Here is an 18390-nt window from a genome sequence, read left to right as displayed (position 1 = left end):
GTCAGGCTATGCATTACCGTCAACAGCCTGTATATTTTGTGTTGTTATAGAAACCTCCTTTATTATAGACAGGTTTACAGAGTCTGAAATTACTCAAAGTACAATAGGTCTCAGATTGTCGTGTGTATATTCTGTTGCTCTCGTGTGCACTTCACCCCATATAAGAACTTGATATTTTACATAGTGTTTCATAGAATCTCCAGCACAGAAACAGGCGATTTGGCCCAAATGCTTCATGCTGGTACTTATGCTTCACATGAGCCTCCTTCCACTCCCTCTTCATCTCATCCTATCAGCATAACCTCCTATCCCTTTCTCCCTCATGTGTTTATCTTACTTCTCCTTAAAAGCCTGTTTTTCTTTGCCTCAATCACTCCCCGTGATGCTCATTCTCATCATACTTTGGGTGGTTTAAACTTCTAGTGAGTTCCTAATTAGATTTATTTTCTATACTATGTTATATTTGTGGCTCCTGGTTCTGATCTCCTCCACAAATTTGCTCTATAAAACCCTGGTATAGGATTTTAACGTATAGCTTAAAAAACCTCTATCAGGTCACCCCTCAGTCTTGCCTGATGTGGGGACTTATATGTAAATTGTAAATGCTAGAAATCTGAATGATCTAAGAAATGCTGGAAATATGTTGAAGAGCACTGAAATCATGGGCACACCATCATAGGAATGTAGGCACAGGAGGAGATCATTCAGCACCTTGAGCAGGTTTCACAATTCCATTAGATCATTGCTGATCTGCATCTCAACTCTATTTAACTCGGTTCAATATTGTTATGATGCTGGAGAAAAAAGGCATGGAATTATATACCAAAATATTGGACGTTAAAAAGACCCGAGTTTTATATTTTTAAAAGGACACAAACCCCAAAGATGGCTGAGAATGAGCAGTGAGCCACTGACAGCAAGGCTGCAGAGTATTTCTCACAGAGATAACGGAATCCCTCCTTGTGTTTTCAGACGAGGTACTTCCAAAAGCATTCAAAAACTGATTCCCTTCCTCGGTAAAGACAAAAAGACCATAACAACTATCTCATCTCAAAGACCCTGGGTAGAATTGCTTAGACGGACTGATGCCTTCTGGTTTTCCCTTGGTATACAGAAAGAAGGGGTTAAAGGTTAACTGAGACAGAGATGAGCTTCCAGGGTTTCCCTGCCTGCTGCTCCACTGTGCCGGTCTGTGTGTGTTTGTGCTGTAAGGAAAAGCAGTTAGAAGTTATCCACTCTGAAGGTGTGTGATACAGTAACAGCAGTGCCCCTGTAAAAAGAAAATAATCATCTTTTGTAGGAATGTCTAAAACTCTCTCTCTGACTGTGACAGTCAGCCAGCCAGCAAAAGGATCGCAGCTGGTAAAAAAGAACTGAAATCTCTCTTCCAAACCACAGAACAGTTGAACCGAATAATCAACTATTTTCCCTCAGGGGTTAACTATACTGAAATAAATTCGTAAGAGCTGCGGCACTTCATCACCTACTCCCCCAACTCACAAACTGTTCCATATAATCTTTCATTATATTTACTTACAATTGGATTCAATTCTTATTCTAATCCATATGAATGTTGATGCATGTGTTTTACCATTTCTCCTTATCGTTTTAGTAGATAAACTTATTTTCACTCAAGAAAGCCTGGTTAAATTGGCTCCTTTTTAAACATAGCTATTGGGTCTGGAAAAGATATCCAAGGGAAAGGGATAGATTAAACCTTGTTGCTACCAGCAGAGACTGGGTTGACTAAAGCCAGTCATCCCTCTCCTCATCCGGGTTTGAACAATTTGGGGATATCCCAGCTGTACGCTGACAAATCGAGGGGTCTCGCCTGTGTCAATAAAATTTGGGGAACCTCACCTGGGCTGGATGTAATGATATCCCTGACTTTACCCTACAAAGATCTATCAATCTCACACGTGAATTTTCCAAATTACTCCTAGAATTCACAGATTTTTGGAGGGAGGAGAGAATTCCAGGTTTCTAGTACCTGAGGTATGAAGAAGGTATTATTCATAGCCTCAAAGTTCTTCTCCAAGTCATAAGCATCTTCATTCAGCTGTTCTGTTATTGAGGGGAATAGGTCAATATTTTGCAATAGCTAAACTAACAGCACCACATGGAATGCAATGCTACACAGAGAGGGTACAATGTTCTCTAATGACATCTAGGATTAGATCATCTGAATTGGCTGAAAAATGTCAGTCAGCATCTAAAACGATAAAAGACAGGCTAAGATACTGAGATCAAGCCTTTCCAGATATTACTTTGTCCTTTCAATCTACAGATGTTGTGTAGTCTTTCACGATTGTTCACAATCTTGGTGTCCTATTTAATATGAAGATGAACTCCCAACATCATCTCCTCCTCACCACCAAGATCACATACTTCCATCGGCAGAATATCACCTGAACCCATCCCTGCAAAAGTTCACCTGCTCCTGAAACCCTCATCCATGCTTCTGTTAATTCTTGACAAAACTATTTCATTACTTTCTTGGCTGGCCTCCAACGTTACACACGCTATAAACCTAAGTTTATCAAAATCTCTACTACCTAACTCACACCAAGTATGATTTGTTGTGTTATTACAATAATATAGTCACCCATCACTCATAAGGGATTGAGTAAACACATTGTGAGTTCACTTTAAAAAAATTTGGTGTACCCAATTAATTTTCTTCCTATTGAGGGGCAATTTAGCGTATTCAATCTACCTACCTTGCACATCTTTGGGTTATGGGGACGAAACCCAGGAAATCACGGGGAGAATGCGCAAACTCCACACAGACAGTGACCCAGAGCCGGGATTGAACCTGGGACCTCAGCGACGTGAGTCAGTAGGGCTAACCCACTGCGCCACCATGCTGCCCGTGGGTTCACTTTTAAGACTAGGTACATGAGAACAGTTATACATCGGTAAAAATCCCGAAGACATCAGAACAGTGCGTGTGTTTACTGCTCCAAGCAAAAATGAAATTAAGAGTGGCTTGCATGACACACTTCCCTTCTGGTAATGTCATGCTGCTATCCCATAAGGCATATTACAACATCATTCACCCAATATAATTTGTATTTGCTGATTTGCACTGGCTTCTGGTTCAGCAATGCCTCAACTTTAAAATTCTCATTCTTGTTTTCAATGCTCTTCGTGGCATTTCCCTTCCCTACCTCTGCAAACTGCTCCAGCCGGAAACCCTCCAAAATGTTTGTACTCCTCCAGCTCTGACCTCTTGGATACCTTTGATTTTAATTGCTCCATCATTCGCAATATGTTTCAGTCCTGAGCTCTGGAATTCTCCCCCTCAACCTTTCCACCTCCCTTCATTAGAAATTACTTCTTCAACCAAGCTTTTGGTCAACTGTCCTGACATCTCCTCACGTGGCTCTGTGACAAATTTTGTTTGATAACAGCCCTGTGAAGCGGCATGGGTTGCTTTATGAATAATGGCGCTATATAAGTACAAATTGCCGTTAATTGACTTTTTGTAATCCAGTTAGGTTCACAATTGTTTTGGGGCCACCAGCCTGTTAAGAATTGGTAAATGATGCAAATTATAAACCCCCTTGAATGTCCCATTCTCATTGTGCGCAGGGTGAAATGGGTGTACAAATCAAGGATTAATAATCTGAACTAATATCTAGGGAGTCAGCACCTGAAAGAAGAAATTGACCTGCGGATAAAAGGTCCAACCCCTGTAGGCATTAATCTCTCTCAGTCTTTGACAGGCTCACTGTCTATTTCCAGCATTTTCTGTTATTTGCTATTTTTATTGGCTGCAAGAGTTCAGATCCTGTGACACACTTGTCAGCTGTAATTATTGAAAACATTTTCCCAGTTTAAATTAGTTACTCACTTAATTATGATTGATTTCAAACTCGAGTTGAATGGCAGGGAAGTGACATGTTTGAAGCGTAATTACCAAATTAATTAAAGTTTCATCCTTGGCGGAAATTAACACGTCGAAATGAAGAGCAGAAATGCAGATTGCTTAAAATGACTACATTGGCCTGAACGATGTTTTTTACAGTTCTGTCGTAAGTGACTCAAATTTCTTCAAAAAATGTTTGTTTGGATGTATTGATGTCACAAGGGTTAAATTCTGTGGCACTGACTTTTCTTGGGGTGTGCCTCAATAACTCTTTGTTATATCTCCAGCGAAACATTAGCACATATCTCATTTACACACACAAAAAAATCCATCACCCCCACCAAAAATTGCCAGAGTGAAGCAGAGCTAATGAATTGTAGCTGGAGGGCAGCATGGTGGTGCAGTGGTTAGCACCGATGCCTCACATTTTCGAGGTCCCAGGTTTGATCCCGGCTCTGGGTCACTGGCCGTGTAGAAATTGCACATTCTCCCCGTGTTTGAGTGGATTTCGGCACCACAACCCAAAGATGTGCATGATATGTGGATTGGCCACACTAAATTGCCCCTTAATTGGACAAAATGAATTAGGTTCTCTAAATTTATTTTTAAAAATAAATAAATAAATCATGAACTGTGGCTGGACCCAGATCTGTATGAATTGGAGACAGCTGCATCTTAGAAATAGAGGATATCATAGAAAAATTATCAAAGGGGAAACTAGAATAGAAACGAGAGTACAAGAAAAACAAATCTACAACAACAATATCAATCCAGGAACTTATATACAGTGAAATGGCAATGCATCAAATTCAGATGACGCAAATTTCTGTTATGTCCAAGTCGTCAACCAACCCCGTCGGCAGGATAACAAATGCCATAAAACGATGCCTGTGATGAGCCTGAATTCCACAACGGTAACTCGGGATTGGCTGAACATGTCTATGTTTGCCAAATGACCACACCAACTATCTCTGCCTGAAAGACCCTCAGTGATTTGTCCTCCACAGCCTTCTGCGGCAATGATTCACCACTCTCTGCTGAAGAAATTCCTCCTTATGTCAGTCATCTGGTCCTTTCAGTCTGAGGCTGTGCCCTCAGGTTCTAGTCTTTCCTACTAGTGGAAACATCTTCTCCACGTCCACTCTATCCAGGCCTCTTAGTATCCTGTAAGTTTCAATGAGATCCCCCCTCATCCTTCTAAACTCCAACGAGAACAGACCCAGAGTCCTCAACCGCTCTTCAGACGACAAGCCCTTCATTCCTGGGATAATTCTTGAAAACTTCCTCTGGACCCTCTACAAGGCCAGCACATTCTTTCTTAAATAGGGGGCCCAAAACTACTCACAATACTCCAAATGGAGTCTGAACAAAGCCTTATACAGCCTCAGCAGTACATCCCTGCTCTTGTATTCTCGTCCTCGAAATGAATGCTAACATTGCATTTGCCTTACAAACTGCCAACTGAACCTACATGTTAACCTTAAGGAAATCCTAAACCAGGACGCCTAAGTCTCTTTGTGCTTCAGATATCCGAAGACTTTCCCCATTTAGAAAATCGTCTATGCCTCTATTCTTTCTACCAAAGTGCATAACCTCAAACTTCTTCACATTGTATTTCATCTGCCACTTCTTTGCCCACTCCCCTAGTCTGTCCAAGTCCTTCTGCAGCCCCCTGCTTCCTCAATATTACCTATTCCATATATTTGTATCATCTGCAAACTTAGCAAAATGCCCTCAGTTCCATCTTCGAGGTTGTTAATATATATCATGAAGAGTTGCGGTCCCGATACTAACCCTTGCGGAACACCACTAGTCACCAGCTGCCATCCTGAAAAAGACCCCTTTATCCCCACTCCCTCCCCTCTGCCAGTCAGCCAATTCTCCATCCATTCCAGTACATTTCCCCAAACATTATGGGCTCTTATCTTATTTAGCAGCCTCCTGTATGGTACCTTGTCAAAGGCCTTCAAGAAATCCAAATAGATCACATTCACTGGCTCTCCTTTGTCTAACTTCTTCATTACCTCCTCAAGGAATTCTAACAGATTTGTCAAGCATGACCTCCCTTTACAAAGCTGTGCTAACTCAGCCCTATTTTACTATGCACTTCCAAATACTCTGCAATCTCATCCTTAATAATGGACTCTAAAATCTTACCAATGACCAATGTCAGACTAACTGGCCTACAATTTCCCGTCTTCTGCCTCCCTTCCTTCTTACATGGGGGGCCCTCCCTGACTCCAGGAAAGATTACCGCCAATGCCTCCACAATCTCCTCAGCTATCTCCTTCAGAGTCCTGGGGTGTAGTCCATCCGGTCCGATCTTCTCCTTAGTGATTTTGTTTTTCTTTTCTTTGTTTAAACAAATTTAGAGTACCCAATCCTTTTTTTCCCCAATTACGGCACATTTAGCATGGCCAATCCACCTACACTGCACATCTTGGGGTTGTGGTGGGGAGACCCACCCATTCATGGGGAGATGTGCAAACTCTATATAGATAGTGCCCCGGGGCCGGTATCGAACCCGGGTCCTTTGCGCGTGAGGCAGCAGTGCTAACCACTGCACCACCGTGCTGCCCAACCTTCTCCTTAGTGATGGCTGCTACTCTCACTTCTGCCCCCTGACTCTCTTGAAGTTCTGGTATACCACTGGTGTCTTTACATAGAATTTCCAGAGCAGAAGCAGGCCATTCAGGCCATCGAGTCTGCCTCCTCCACCCTATGCCCATAACCCAGTAACCCCACCTAACCTTTTGGACACTAAGGGGCAATTTAGCATGGCCAATCCACCTAACCTGTACATCTTTGGGCTGTGGGAGGAAATCAGAGGACCTGGACGAAACACACGCAGACACGGGGAGAACGTACAAACTCCACACATAACAGTCACCCGAGGCCGAAATTCAATCTGGGATCCTGGAGCTGTGAGGCAGTAGTGCTAACCACTGTGTCACCGTGCTTTTCACTGTGAAGACTGATGCAATATACCTATTCAGTTCCTCTGCCATTTCTTTGTTCCCTATTATTACTTCTCCAGCCTCATTTTCCAGTGGTCCAATGTTCTTTCTTGCGTCTCTTTTACCTTTTATATATTGAAAAAAAACTCTTGCAATCTTCTTTTATATTACTAGCTAGCTTACACTCACATTTCATCTTCATCTTACAACAGTGTCTGCACTTCAAACATATTCAATGGCTATAATGCGCTTCAGGAGGTTCCGAGGCTGTCCGAGCTGCTACCAGATTCTGAGGTCAGAGTTGATTCGTGGAAAATCGTCACTGCTGACCAGAGATGAGCAGAAGGGAAGGACTTAGAAATAGCACAGGAGAAAAGAAATGGCTAGGTGGTGGAAAAGATGAAGGAAAAACGAACTGTGCTCGGTGTGGAAGGGACTGCCAGTCAGCAATCAACCTCGACAGCCACATCAGACCATGTTTAATCCAGATGTGGCATAAACCCTGGGTGTAGTCCATCATCTCCTGAGGGAGACAGATGCGAATGGAGTATTCTCTTTACAGCATCTTCTGAATCTAAACACTGTTGCCAACTTGCAGTGGAATCAGAGAATTTAAAGGGGAAAATCACCCTTTTTCCATGAATAGCTCTTTCAAAGGACCCACACAAGCACAGAGGGCCGAATGGCCTCCTCCTGCAATTGCATGATGCTGGAATATTCGCAGGCAATAATATTATGGTGTTGTAGCCCGTTCAGACACGGGCTCAGCCCTGTGACTAACACTTGAAGCAAATATTTGGGCACCCTCTACAATAGACATGTGCTGCTCATGCCCAATTCATGCCCAAACCAGGAAAGGAGGCACAGGCTTGCCCAATTCCCCAGTGCACGGGAATGTCAATCTGCTCCACCACGTGTACAGACACCGCCTGGATGCAGCTGGGCTGACATATTACACGAGTTTCAGAGACACTGCTCCAGCAGAACCCTCATTGCCAGCGGCAGCGATGGGACTCGAGTGGCTTCAGTGACTCCCAGCCCGTGCTTCGCACTGCGGGAGGATGTGGAATTCTCCTCATCCCGGGACGGATGGGCACCGGAGTCCCAAACGCAGCCCAGCCATGAAGATCAGCCCGTTGTTCCCGAGCGCCTCGCTGGATCTAAAAGGTTCCAGGGTTGCAGATCGCCAAGTGTCAGCGCGGCAGGTTGGACAGCAGCCAGTGCGGGGGGAATCCCTGGCTTTGACACAGAGCCCGCCTGAAGTTAGATCCCGAGGGTCGTCTGTAACTGGACATGGTAAGGAATGTGACAGAGAGAGAGAGACAGAGAGAGAGAGAGAGAGAGACAGGGATAAACTGACAAACAGAAGAACAAAAGAGTGTGAGAGAAATACAGATTGAGGGATGGAGAGGTGGGAAAGACTGAAATACAAAGAAAGACAGGAACACACTGGGGAGAGGGGGGGGGGGGGGGGGGAGGCAGGGGGGGGGAAAAGACCCAGAGAAACGAATAAGAACAGGAGAGAGAACAAAGAGCACAGAGATGGACAGAAAACAGAGACAGAGCGAGAGGCATAAAGAGACAAATCGGGAACGAGGAATAAAATAGAAATAGCGATGCAGAAAGGGAGAAAGTCTAGAAATAAAGAGAATGTGTGAGAGACAATCTGTGTGGGACAGAAATAGAGAACTGAATTGGATCACTAATATTTTGTGTTGACAAAACAAGCAGCCAGCCAATTAGAGATGATAGCTGGAATGTAATCTTAATCTATAGATTAAAGTTTAATTCTGTACAGTAACTAAATAAGTACAATTATACAGTGATTTACAATGGTTGAATAATACAGAATTTCAGAATTGTATTCACATAAACAGCCGCACGAAGCCACTGTCTCAGTATCACCTATTATTGTAATAAAAGCCTTCCTGGGTTAGCTTTAGACAGGCTCCATGCTATTGTGTTAAACGCAATGGTTAGCATTTCAAACAGTGCCAATTATTTATTCAAGCATTTACATTGTTTTAAATAGTTAACCTCGTATTAAGTGTCTTGGCAAAGCATGTCAATAACTAACTATTGTGTTATTCACCTGATAGGAGGGGCCTTCAACTGGTCTGAGTGTACAATGTGTGTGGGTTTAAAGAGCACTTTAAATTTGATGGAAGTGCCAATGTGTGGCTGGGTTGCGAATTGATTCAGTAATTACCTCAAGGCACTGTTGAAATAAATGTTGCTTGTTTAATTTTTCCTGATTTCCACTTAAAAGGGGAGACTGTCGGACAGAGCCTTGTGGTGCTTCCAACAGCCCTGAATTAATTAGCTCAAATCCCAATTAGGGGTTGAATTTTCAGTTTGGGGGTTTGGCAAACACAGAGCTGATCTAACAGTCCTTCAAGATAGGTGACCTGTCACCCTTGTCCTGTGGGGTCTGACTGACTTGAAATACATGTTATGTGGTTGTCAACCAGGACTCTGGGCAACACTTTCTCACCCATGAGTCAGAAGGCAGTGAGTTCAAATCTTACTCCAGGGGCTTGAGCACAAACGTTCAGGCTGACGCTCTAGTGCAGTACCGAGGGAGTGCAGCATCATCAGATAGGCTTTCAGAAAAGATGTTACACTGTGGGGCCTGACTGCCCTCTCGTGGGCATTTAAAAAATCCCATGGGTGGAGCTTTACAGCCCCGTCCAGGGCCATACAATGCCATACAATGTGGTGAACCATTCACTGATTTCGGCAAGACCCTGGGGAAATCTCTACCTGAGAGGGCCATGGCATCTCAGTCATTGAGTATGTTTCCCGAACAGGCACCAGAATGTGGTGACTAGGGGCTTTTCACAGTAACTTCATTGCAGTGTTAATGTGAGCCTACTTGTGACAATAAAGATTATTATTATTATAAGGGAGAGATTGGTGGATTTCTGATTAACAATATTGTAAAGGGTTATGGGGATAGTGTGGGTAAAATGCATTGACGTGTCCGATCAGCCACAATTGTATTGAATGGTGGAACAGGCTCACTCTGCCACCTGGCTGTATTTTGACGTTCCTCCTTTGAGGAACTTCTACAAACCTACCGAATTTTTGTTCACCTTCCCAAATATTTCAGGCGGAATTCTCCCAAAAATGACTATGTGTAATTTAGGGCGGGAAAATCAGTGTGAAGCCAGTGTGATTTGTATCCCGATCTTCCCCCAATTAGTCATTTTTTTGGAGGGGGGAGGGGGTGTGTGTGATTTGCACCGGCTCTGAAAGGGGCGAGGTCTAAATACTGGCAAGACTGGCTTCATAAGGATGCTCCTACCTCAAAGTGACAGTTCAGGCCCCCCACCACCCCCCAACATCGCCAGCATCAGGGCTTCAGTGTTCCCAGTGCCCCCCCCCCCCTCCCCCTCTCCACCAGCCTCGCCGGCATCAGCACCTTCCTCCTCACAAAGCATCTTTGGCATTGGGACATTCTCAATGTGTCTCCCTTCATACCCCCTGCACCCAGTTTCCAGAAGTAAAGACCCAACCACAGGTGACCAACACCCCGCTATTGAGTTGCCAAATGCCCCCCTTTATGACTGCTTTTATGCCCGCCCCTTTCATGTACCCCCTCCGTGCCCATCTTTCAGGCTCGGCCACCTTTATGCCCTGCCCCTTCATGCCCAGTGTTGGGCACCCTTCGGCACCTCACGCAAACCCCATTTTGGGGCTCTCCCGCTATTTTCCAAGCATAGCAGGATTTGGGCAAGGTGCAACAGGGTCAGAGATTCACACACCTCATGTGACTTAGTCAAAATAACTGCAACAGTTCAAGAAGGTAGCTCACCACTACCTTCAGAAATAGAGATAGACAATAAACATTGGCCTAGTCAGTGATACCTACCTCCTATGAATGATTGAAAAACGAGTTTTGAATCTTCTATGCTGAAACGGCATGGGTAATGGTTTAGTGAGCTGAAAAATTGATATTCCTACAAGGAAGAAGTACAGATGGACCTGAATTTTGGGGATATATACACATAAACCCATGGCAAATATATAGCATTACACAAGCTTTCAGAAACAGATAGGTGTCTGATTACACTCTTTCAAGGTCAGTTGCCTGCTCCATTAGTCAGTCTGTCATTAGTCCTATGAAAGGCACTGTGCTGAATATATTGTGTATTAGAATGGATTCATTGTGTAGTTTAGAGAACCAGTTATATGGGAAATAAAACATTGCAATAATTTTTTTATTAAAACAAGCGCTGCATTTTTCTGGCACCTTGGCTAAGTTAGTATCACACTTTTCTTGGAATTAGATTAGGATTACCAATTCCACCACAAACCTTAGCATAGAAAGTACTAGAATGATACAGCAAGTCAGTCAACATCAATAAGGTGACAAGATGGGTGATACCATTTCAGCTTCCATTTGAGGGCTTTGATACGGCTGTAGTTCCACATAGGCTGCATGTGAATGATGCCAGTGTTATTCAAAGTTTCCTTACTATCGTGTACCTCCCTCCATCATCACCAAGAGAAATACACTGGCCTGCAATTTATTGCTTATCTGCATTCAGAAACATGCCCAGATCCAAATTAAACATACGGCCTAAATGATAGTGCTGATTTGGCAGGTCCAACTAATCACTTCACTATCACACATAGACCAAAGTTCAAGTATTGAGAAAAGACTGTTATACTTTCATGATAGAATGTTTAATTTCCTCCATGTCCCCTCTCTATCTCTGCAACCACTGCCAGCTCTACAATCCACCAAGATCTCTGAGCTCCTCCATTTCTGTTTTGTGCACATCCCAGATTGCCTTCAATTCACTTCTAGCAGCCTAAGCCCTGAGTTCTGAAACTCCCTTCTTAAACCTCTCCAACTCTCTTCCTTTGAGGAACTTCTTGAAACCTGCCAAGATTTTATTCATCTGCCCTCATATCTCGAGCGGCTTGGCGCCAAAGTGACTGTTGTGCTTCAAGAAGAAGGCAGCTCACCACCACCTTCTGAAGGGCAATTAGAGATGGACGATAAATGTTAGCTTTACTATTGACACCCGCCTTTTATGAATGATAAAAAGAAACATCCTGTGCTTGAAGGGCATGGGTGATAGTTTAGTGAGCTGACACTCTGATATTCCCACATGAAAGATATATGAATTGGATTTGGTGCTTTGCACAATCCCAATAGATTGTAGTCTAGTGAGATGCAATTGACTTTGGTTGGATGGGTGCATTTTTGGATCTAACCTTAAATCAAGTTCTGCCATTGCAGGAAATTCCAGGCCACAAAGAGTATAATTTGTTGGCAGCGGGATCTTACTTTGTGCAAATTGGTTACAGTGTTTACAACAATGGCCACAGTTATGAAAGTATCATCCATTGATTGTAAATCAGGTTGGGCCCTCCTGAAAATTTGATAAAATACTTCATGAACGTATCTTTTCCTATAATAAATGCAATTGTGTTTGATTTCAGAACTCAGTGTAGCACAAATTACATTCTTGAATCTCGACTACCACCCACCCATTCCCCATATGTCTACAGACTAGTAAAAATCACCATTACTTTTTCAAGGAATTTTAACAGGGATGTGGGTGGGGTGGATGTGGGGGTGGGGGAGGGGCAGCGAAAGAACAGCTTCTTCTTGTTCTAGCATCCGCAATATTTTGCTTTTCTATTCAATGGCATGTTGGAATTCATTGTGACCTTGAGGAGAGGACTGAGTTTTGTAGTAATACATTCAGCAGGATGAGAGAAAACGATGTCACATTCTGATTACCTGAAACTCCATGGAAATATTGTGCCTGCCCCTTATTAGACTTCCGCACTCACTTGTGGGAGGATGGGAGCAACTCCTGTTGTGCAACAGAGCTACAGACTCAGGTTTTTTTCATATTAAAAGACATAGAATATTTTGGGTTATGCCACGTTCAGGGAGATTTCAGGCACAAAATGAGAACTAAACAATCATCCAGGCTTTTTATTTTTTGATGTGAAAGCAACTGTGTGGTTTTTAAAATATTGTAGATCGTGTGAGTTCCATTTTGAATTTTGGTTATCCAACCGAAGCTTCATTTAAATATAAATTCATTGAACGTGCATCGCGACTTCTGTCTGTTGATATGTTCTATAAAAGAATCACAGGTATTTTACCGAAGGCACAGGAACCTGTGTGAGATCAGGTTGTTCATTCAAATGTCTGTAACATTGTGGAAGTGCTGTCAAGGTTGAAACTACCAGTTAGGCTGTTGAAATGAATATTTGTGTAGCAAGCGGGAAATGTATTCATGGCACCAGTTTGACCAGCTTCAATCTTCAGTGTCATAGTCAAAGAGTTATAAAATTTTACAGCACCGAAAAAGACCCTTCAGCCCATCGTGTCTGCACCGGCCATCAAACGCCTATCTATTTTGATCCCAGTTTCCAGCACTTTGTCCATAGTCTTGTACGCTATAGCATTTCAAGTGCTCATCTAAATGCTTCTAAAATGTTGTGAGGATTCCTACCTCCACTACCCTTTCAGGCAGTGCGTTCTAGACTCCCACCACCCTCTGTGTGAAAATGTTTTTCCTCAAATCCCCTCTAAATCACCCCTTACCTTAAATCTATGTCCCCGATTATTGACCCCTCTACTAAGGGGAACAGTTTCTTCCTGTCTACCCTATCAATGTCCCTCACAACTTTGTATACCTCAATAAGATCTTCCCTCAGCCTTATCTGCTCTAAGGGCAATAACAGCCCCAAAGCAGCCTCTCTTCATTGCTGAAACGCTCCAGCCAGGCAACATCCTGGTGAATCTCCTCTGCACCTTTTCTAGTGCAACTATATTCTTCCTATAATGTGGTGACTAGGACTGCACACAATACTCTAGCTGTGGCCTGACAAGTGTTTTATACAGTTCCATAAAACCTCCCTGTTCCTATATTTTATGCCTCGGCTAATGAAGGCAAGTATCCCAAATGCTGTCTTGTTCTTTATTCATCCCTTGTATTTGGATTGTTTGATATATGCTCCTGTGAAATGGCTTGGGACAGTTTGTAATGTTCAAGGCACTATTTAAATGCAAGCTGTTGTTGTTGCCGCCTATGTATTTATCCCAGCCAGAGAGAATAACATGGTTTCTATGATAGTTGCTCAGGAACTTTAGGGGTGTGACTTTGGGATAGTGCGTTTTGATCCCCAATGGATGCAAATTAAAATCTATTCCCCCAAAAAAGACGTATCTACAAATCTCCAACCCAACAAAGCTATTTAAGAGCAATGGGACTGGGCTTAATCCTATCAGAGGAACATCAAGACACTTTTTACATATCATGTCACCTATCATTGGAGACTTAAATTCTATTTCTAAATGAAACAGCGAAGGATTTGGAGCAGCCACCCTTGGATTGCTAAAACTCAAACCTTTGTTCAACATTTCTTGCTTATGTTAGGAGCACAAAGTACTTTTGAATTGAAGTCACGATAAGAATTGTGGGAGATAAGTTGCGCAAAGCAAGGCCCCACAAATAGCAATGCAATAACGTGCAGATAATCTATCTTGAGTGATATTGGTTGAGAGATTAATGTTGGTCAGGACAATGGGGAAATTGCCCCTGCTCTTCTTCAAAATAGCACCATGGGATCTTTGACATCTACCTGAGAGGGCAGGCAGGGCCTGAGTTTAATGCCTCATCTGAAAGCTGGTACCTCAGGCAGAGCAGCATTCCCTCAGTAGTAGCGGCAGCCGAGAATATGGAGTGGAACAGTGAATCCAAAAATGTTCGAACCAGAAACAAGAGTTCCACTTGTAAGACAGTCCTACCAATGCATCAAGGTCCCATCTGATGAACATAAAACGCACAGAACAATTTGTCACATGAAATCTGAATAAGTTGATGCATTTTATTCCTAAATTTATTGACAAATGTTTACTACCCACGGTCCGCAGGATAAAATTACAGTCAGCTGCAATGTTTCGTCTACTTATTTCGATTTCAGGCAATTAAGTACATTTGAATTCACTGTTGTAATGTATGCAATTTTAAAAAGAAGTAAATATATTTATAGTGAATAATGTATGAAAGACCAAACTGCAAAATCAGTGACAGGTCAATCAATACCGATGTGATTTGATTTTAATGGCGATGTGATTGGATTCCAGTGAGGTAATTATCGCAACCTATTCAGACGTTTGACTTTGTAACAAAGGTCTTAATTGTAGATAAACACAAGTCCCATCCCTCTCACATCATGTAATTCTCCCTCCTTCTGTTTATAATGTCAGGTATTCAATCAAAAGAAACAATTAAGGCTAATTGCCTTTCATTATTCAATGCAAAGGAACCTGATCAGAATCATTTCCCACACTCAACCCCATGGAGCTATGCCGTTGGTGATTTGTAATACGCACTAATTGTTTTCTGGGAATTTACAGGTTTGTATGTCAGTGATTTATTTACAAGAGAGCCAGAGGGGAGAGGGAGTCAGACCAGATCCTCCTGTCGGACACAAAATAACCCAACAACGGGCTGCAATTGGATTCTATATTTAAAAATATGTTTTCCAAGATTGCGCCAGTGTGATGATTCTCTGCGAGCTCTTCCCTGCAGATCCTCTTCCTACATCCTTTATAATCGGTATTATAGTATGATCTTTAAGTATTAATTATTATTGTATGTTCTATGTATTTAGGTATGGAGTGATCTGCCAGGACTGATAATAAACGCAGAATAATACTTTTCACTGTTACCTCGGTACACGTGACAATAAATCAATCAATCAAACAATAAATCGATATGATAACTTTTTTTAATAAACACAAGCTCCCCGACTCTTGAATTTTTTTCCCATATCCATTGATGGGATGTGGGCGGCACTGGCTAGGCCAACATTGATTGCCCATCCCTAATTGCCCTTAAACTAAGTGGCTTGCTGGGGCATTTAAGAGTCAACCTGCGGTTCTGGAGTCACATGTAGGCCAGACCAGGCAAGATGGCAGATTTCCACCTTTGAAGGGCATGGGTTTTTAACAACAATTGACAGTGGTTTCATGGGCATCATTAAAGTGATAATATTCATAATTCATCATTAAACATATAATATTTAAGGATTTAAAATTTCACCGTTTGCTGGTGTGGGATCTGAACCTGGGTCCCCAGAGCATTAGCCCGGGTCTCTGGATTACTAGTCCAGTGATAATATTACTATTGCCATTACATCTATTTGAGAGGATAAGCAAAGCCTCAGTTTAATATCTCACCTGAAAGAAGGCACGTCTGCTAATAGAGCACTCCCTCGGTGCTGGCACTGGGAGTATCAGCCTGGAGTTTGTGCATTTGTGTCTGGAGTGGGACTTGAACCCTTAACCTTCCAGTTCACTTGGTTACAGATGGGCCTCACCATGATTGTTCTTTGAGTGACTAGAGGGGAACTTACATCTATATGAGTGTGAAGGGGCTAATTCCAGCAGTATGACTTTGTGCATTTAACTGGTGACTCTGCACCTATATGTCTTTATAGACTATAGCCCTCATAGAAGTATATTTCATCCTACCTCTGACAGGTCTTAGTGTTTCTTGACTAGGTTTGCTTCATTGACGGTAACCATAAGAACTAGGAGCCGGCATAGACCATATGGTCCATTGAGCCTGCTCCACTATTCAATAAGATCATGGCTGATTGTGGCCTTAACTACATTTCCCTATCTGCACCTCATAACCCTTGGCTCCCTTGCCAATCAAAAATCTATCTAACTCAGCCTTGAGTATATTCAACGATTCAGCTCCACTACTGCCTGGGGAGGAGAATTCCAAACACGAATGTGTAAATTTAAAGTACCCAATTAATTTTCTAATTCAGGAGCAATTTAGCATAACCAATCCACTTATCCTGCATATCTATGAGTTGTGAGGTTGAGACTCACGCAGACACAGGGAGAATGTGCAAACTCCACATGGACAGTAACCTGGGGCTGGGATCAAACCCAGGTCCTTGGTGCTGTGAGGCAGCAGTGCTGATCACTGTGCCACCATGTTGTGCCTCTTTGAACTGCTTTTAATGCAAGTATAACCTTTCTTAAAGAGACATAGTGAACTCAGTCAATAGTGAGTCCAGCTAGGTATTGTTTGGATTCCCCCTGTCCAGTCTGTGATCCTGCTGTGTATGTGCAGTAGTGTGCAGAAATGTGAACAGAATCAATTTTACTGAGGCTAGAGGTGAGCCATTCTTGTGTGGATGATAGTTTTGCATCTGCATACTGATGCAGGCGTGATGTGTGCACCTTTCAAAGAACCTCCCTGAAACCTTTCAATAGCACTCTGGAGAAACCTTATAAGTTCTTCTTAAGTCTTCAGGAGCAGAATTAGTCCATTTGGCCCATCGAGTCTGCTCCGCCATTCTATTATGGCTGATATGTTCCTCATCTGTTACCTACAATGCTACAGACCAAGAGCTGGATTGCGAAATCAGCCAGAGTATCTCCTCCCTAGAACACATGACTTAGGAGCGGGAGTGGGCAATTTAGCCTCCTGAGCCTAACATCCTCAATGTGATCATGGCTGATCGCATCCTGGCCTCAACATCGCCGTCCTGCCCGTTCTCCATAACCCTTCAACCCATTACCAATTAAAAATTTGTCGAACTCCTCCTTAAATTTACTCACTGTCCCTGCATTCTCCGCACTCTGGGGTAGCGAAACCTTGATGAACAAAGGCAATTTTAATAGTTTCCTAAGTGTCACCTCCGTCATGACAGCCGACGATGTTGGCGCGAGGATGCTCCACAACGTACAATTAACTAGGTAAACGGTATCGTCACCATAGTCCCAGATGGCCATAATCTGCTTTCCCCTTTGAGGGGGAGAGCTGACTGGTGGTGATATAACCTGAGGATCACCACACCTCAGGCGACCAGCAAGGCTGAGAAGGCGGGGCTTCAAGCTGCAACTAACTACGGGAACATTGAACTGTTTAAAGAAGACCTGTGTTCTTTGAAGAACTACCAAAAAAGACACTGATCAAAAGATTGCAGATACTGTCAAGAGACTCCTTCTGGAAAATTCCTATGTGCATTGTATTGGCAGACCTTCCTGAGAGAACTCAGAGTTTTGCACCTAGTAGGGTGTCAAGGCATACCTTTGACCTTTGAAAGGAGGACATGGAAAATTAAAAAGGTTAGACTTTAATCCTCTGTGTTCTGCAAAGACAATGGAAACTTCCCTCCCAGCCATCTGTACCTCATTCGGCCCTGTTGATTTGTATCTCAGATGCGTGAAAGGATTTCTGAGGTAAAGCATAATGGATTACTGACATGAGCCATGCCAATCGCCCCTTCCAGGAATGCATGGAGAAATTAGTTTTAAACAACCTCTGAAACCTGCCGGGTCAGGGAATTGCCGGGGGCATCGTGATTCCCGCCCCGCCGCTCCGACGTTGACTGCCGAATTCTCCGGTGATGGTTTTCGGGCGGGGATCACGCTGCGCCGGTCAGGGGCCGTTGGCAGCCTCGGCAATTCTCCAGGCCCCGAATGGCCGCCCGTTTTCGTCCAGTCCCGCCGGCATGAAGTGGACATGGTCCATCACGGTGTGATCTGGCTTGTAG

The 18390-nt window shown here is 43.2% G+C and overlaps 1 protein-coding gene across 4 annotated transcripts in view; it reads left to right on the top strand.

Moving 5' to 3' along the window:
* Positions 1 to 7817: 7817 nt before the first annotated feature.
* Positions 7818 to 18390, top strand: part of LOC119954877 (anoctamin-4) — a 242162-nt gene continuing 231589 nt past the window's right edge. For 2 of the 4 annotated variants that reach the window (XM_038780490.1, XM_038780487.1), the window contains exon 1: positions 7820 to 8124. In XM_038780490.1, the coding sequence (XP_038636418.1) occupies positions 7890 to 8124 (235 nt within the window). In that variant the 5' untranslated portion in view covers positions 7820 to 7889. Of the gene's footprint in view, positions 8125 to 18390 lie in introns of all 4 variants that reach the window. The other 2 variants (XM_038780486.1, XM_038780489.1) reach the window with 2 other exon arrangements.

The sequence above is a fragment of the Scyliorhinus canicula genome, chromosome 20 (assembly GCF_902713615.1).
Source record: "Scyliorhinus canicula chromosome 20, sScyCan1.1, whole genome shotgun sequence".
Lineage (NCBI taxonomy): Eukaryota > Metazoa > Chordata > Chondrichthyes > Carcharhiniformes > Scyliorhinidae > Scyliorhinus > Scyliorhinus canicula.
This window is presented reverse-complemented; position numbering and strand designations above follow the sequence as displayed.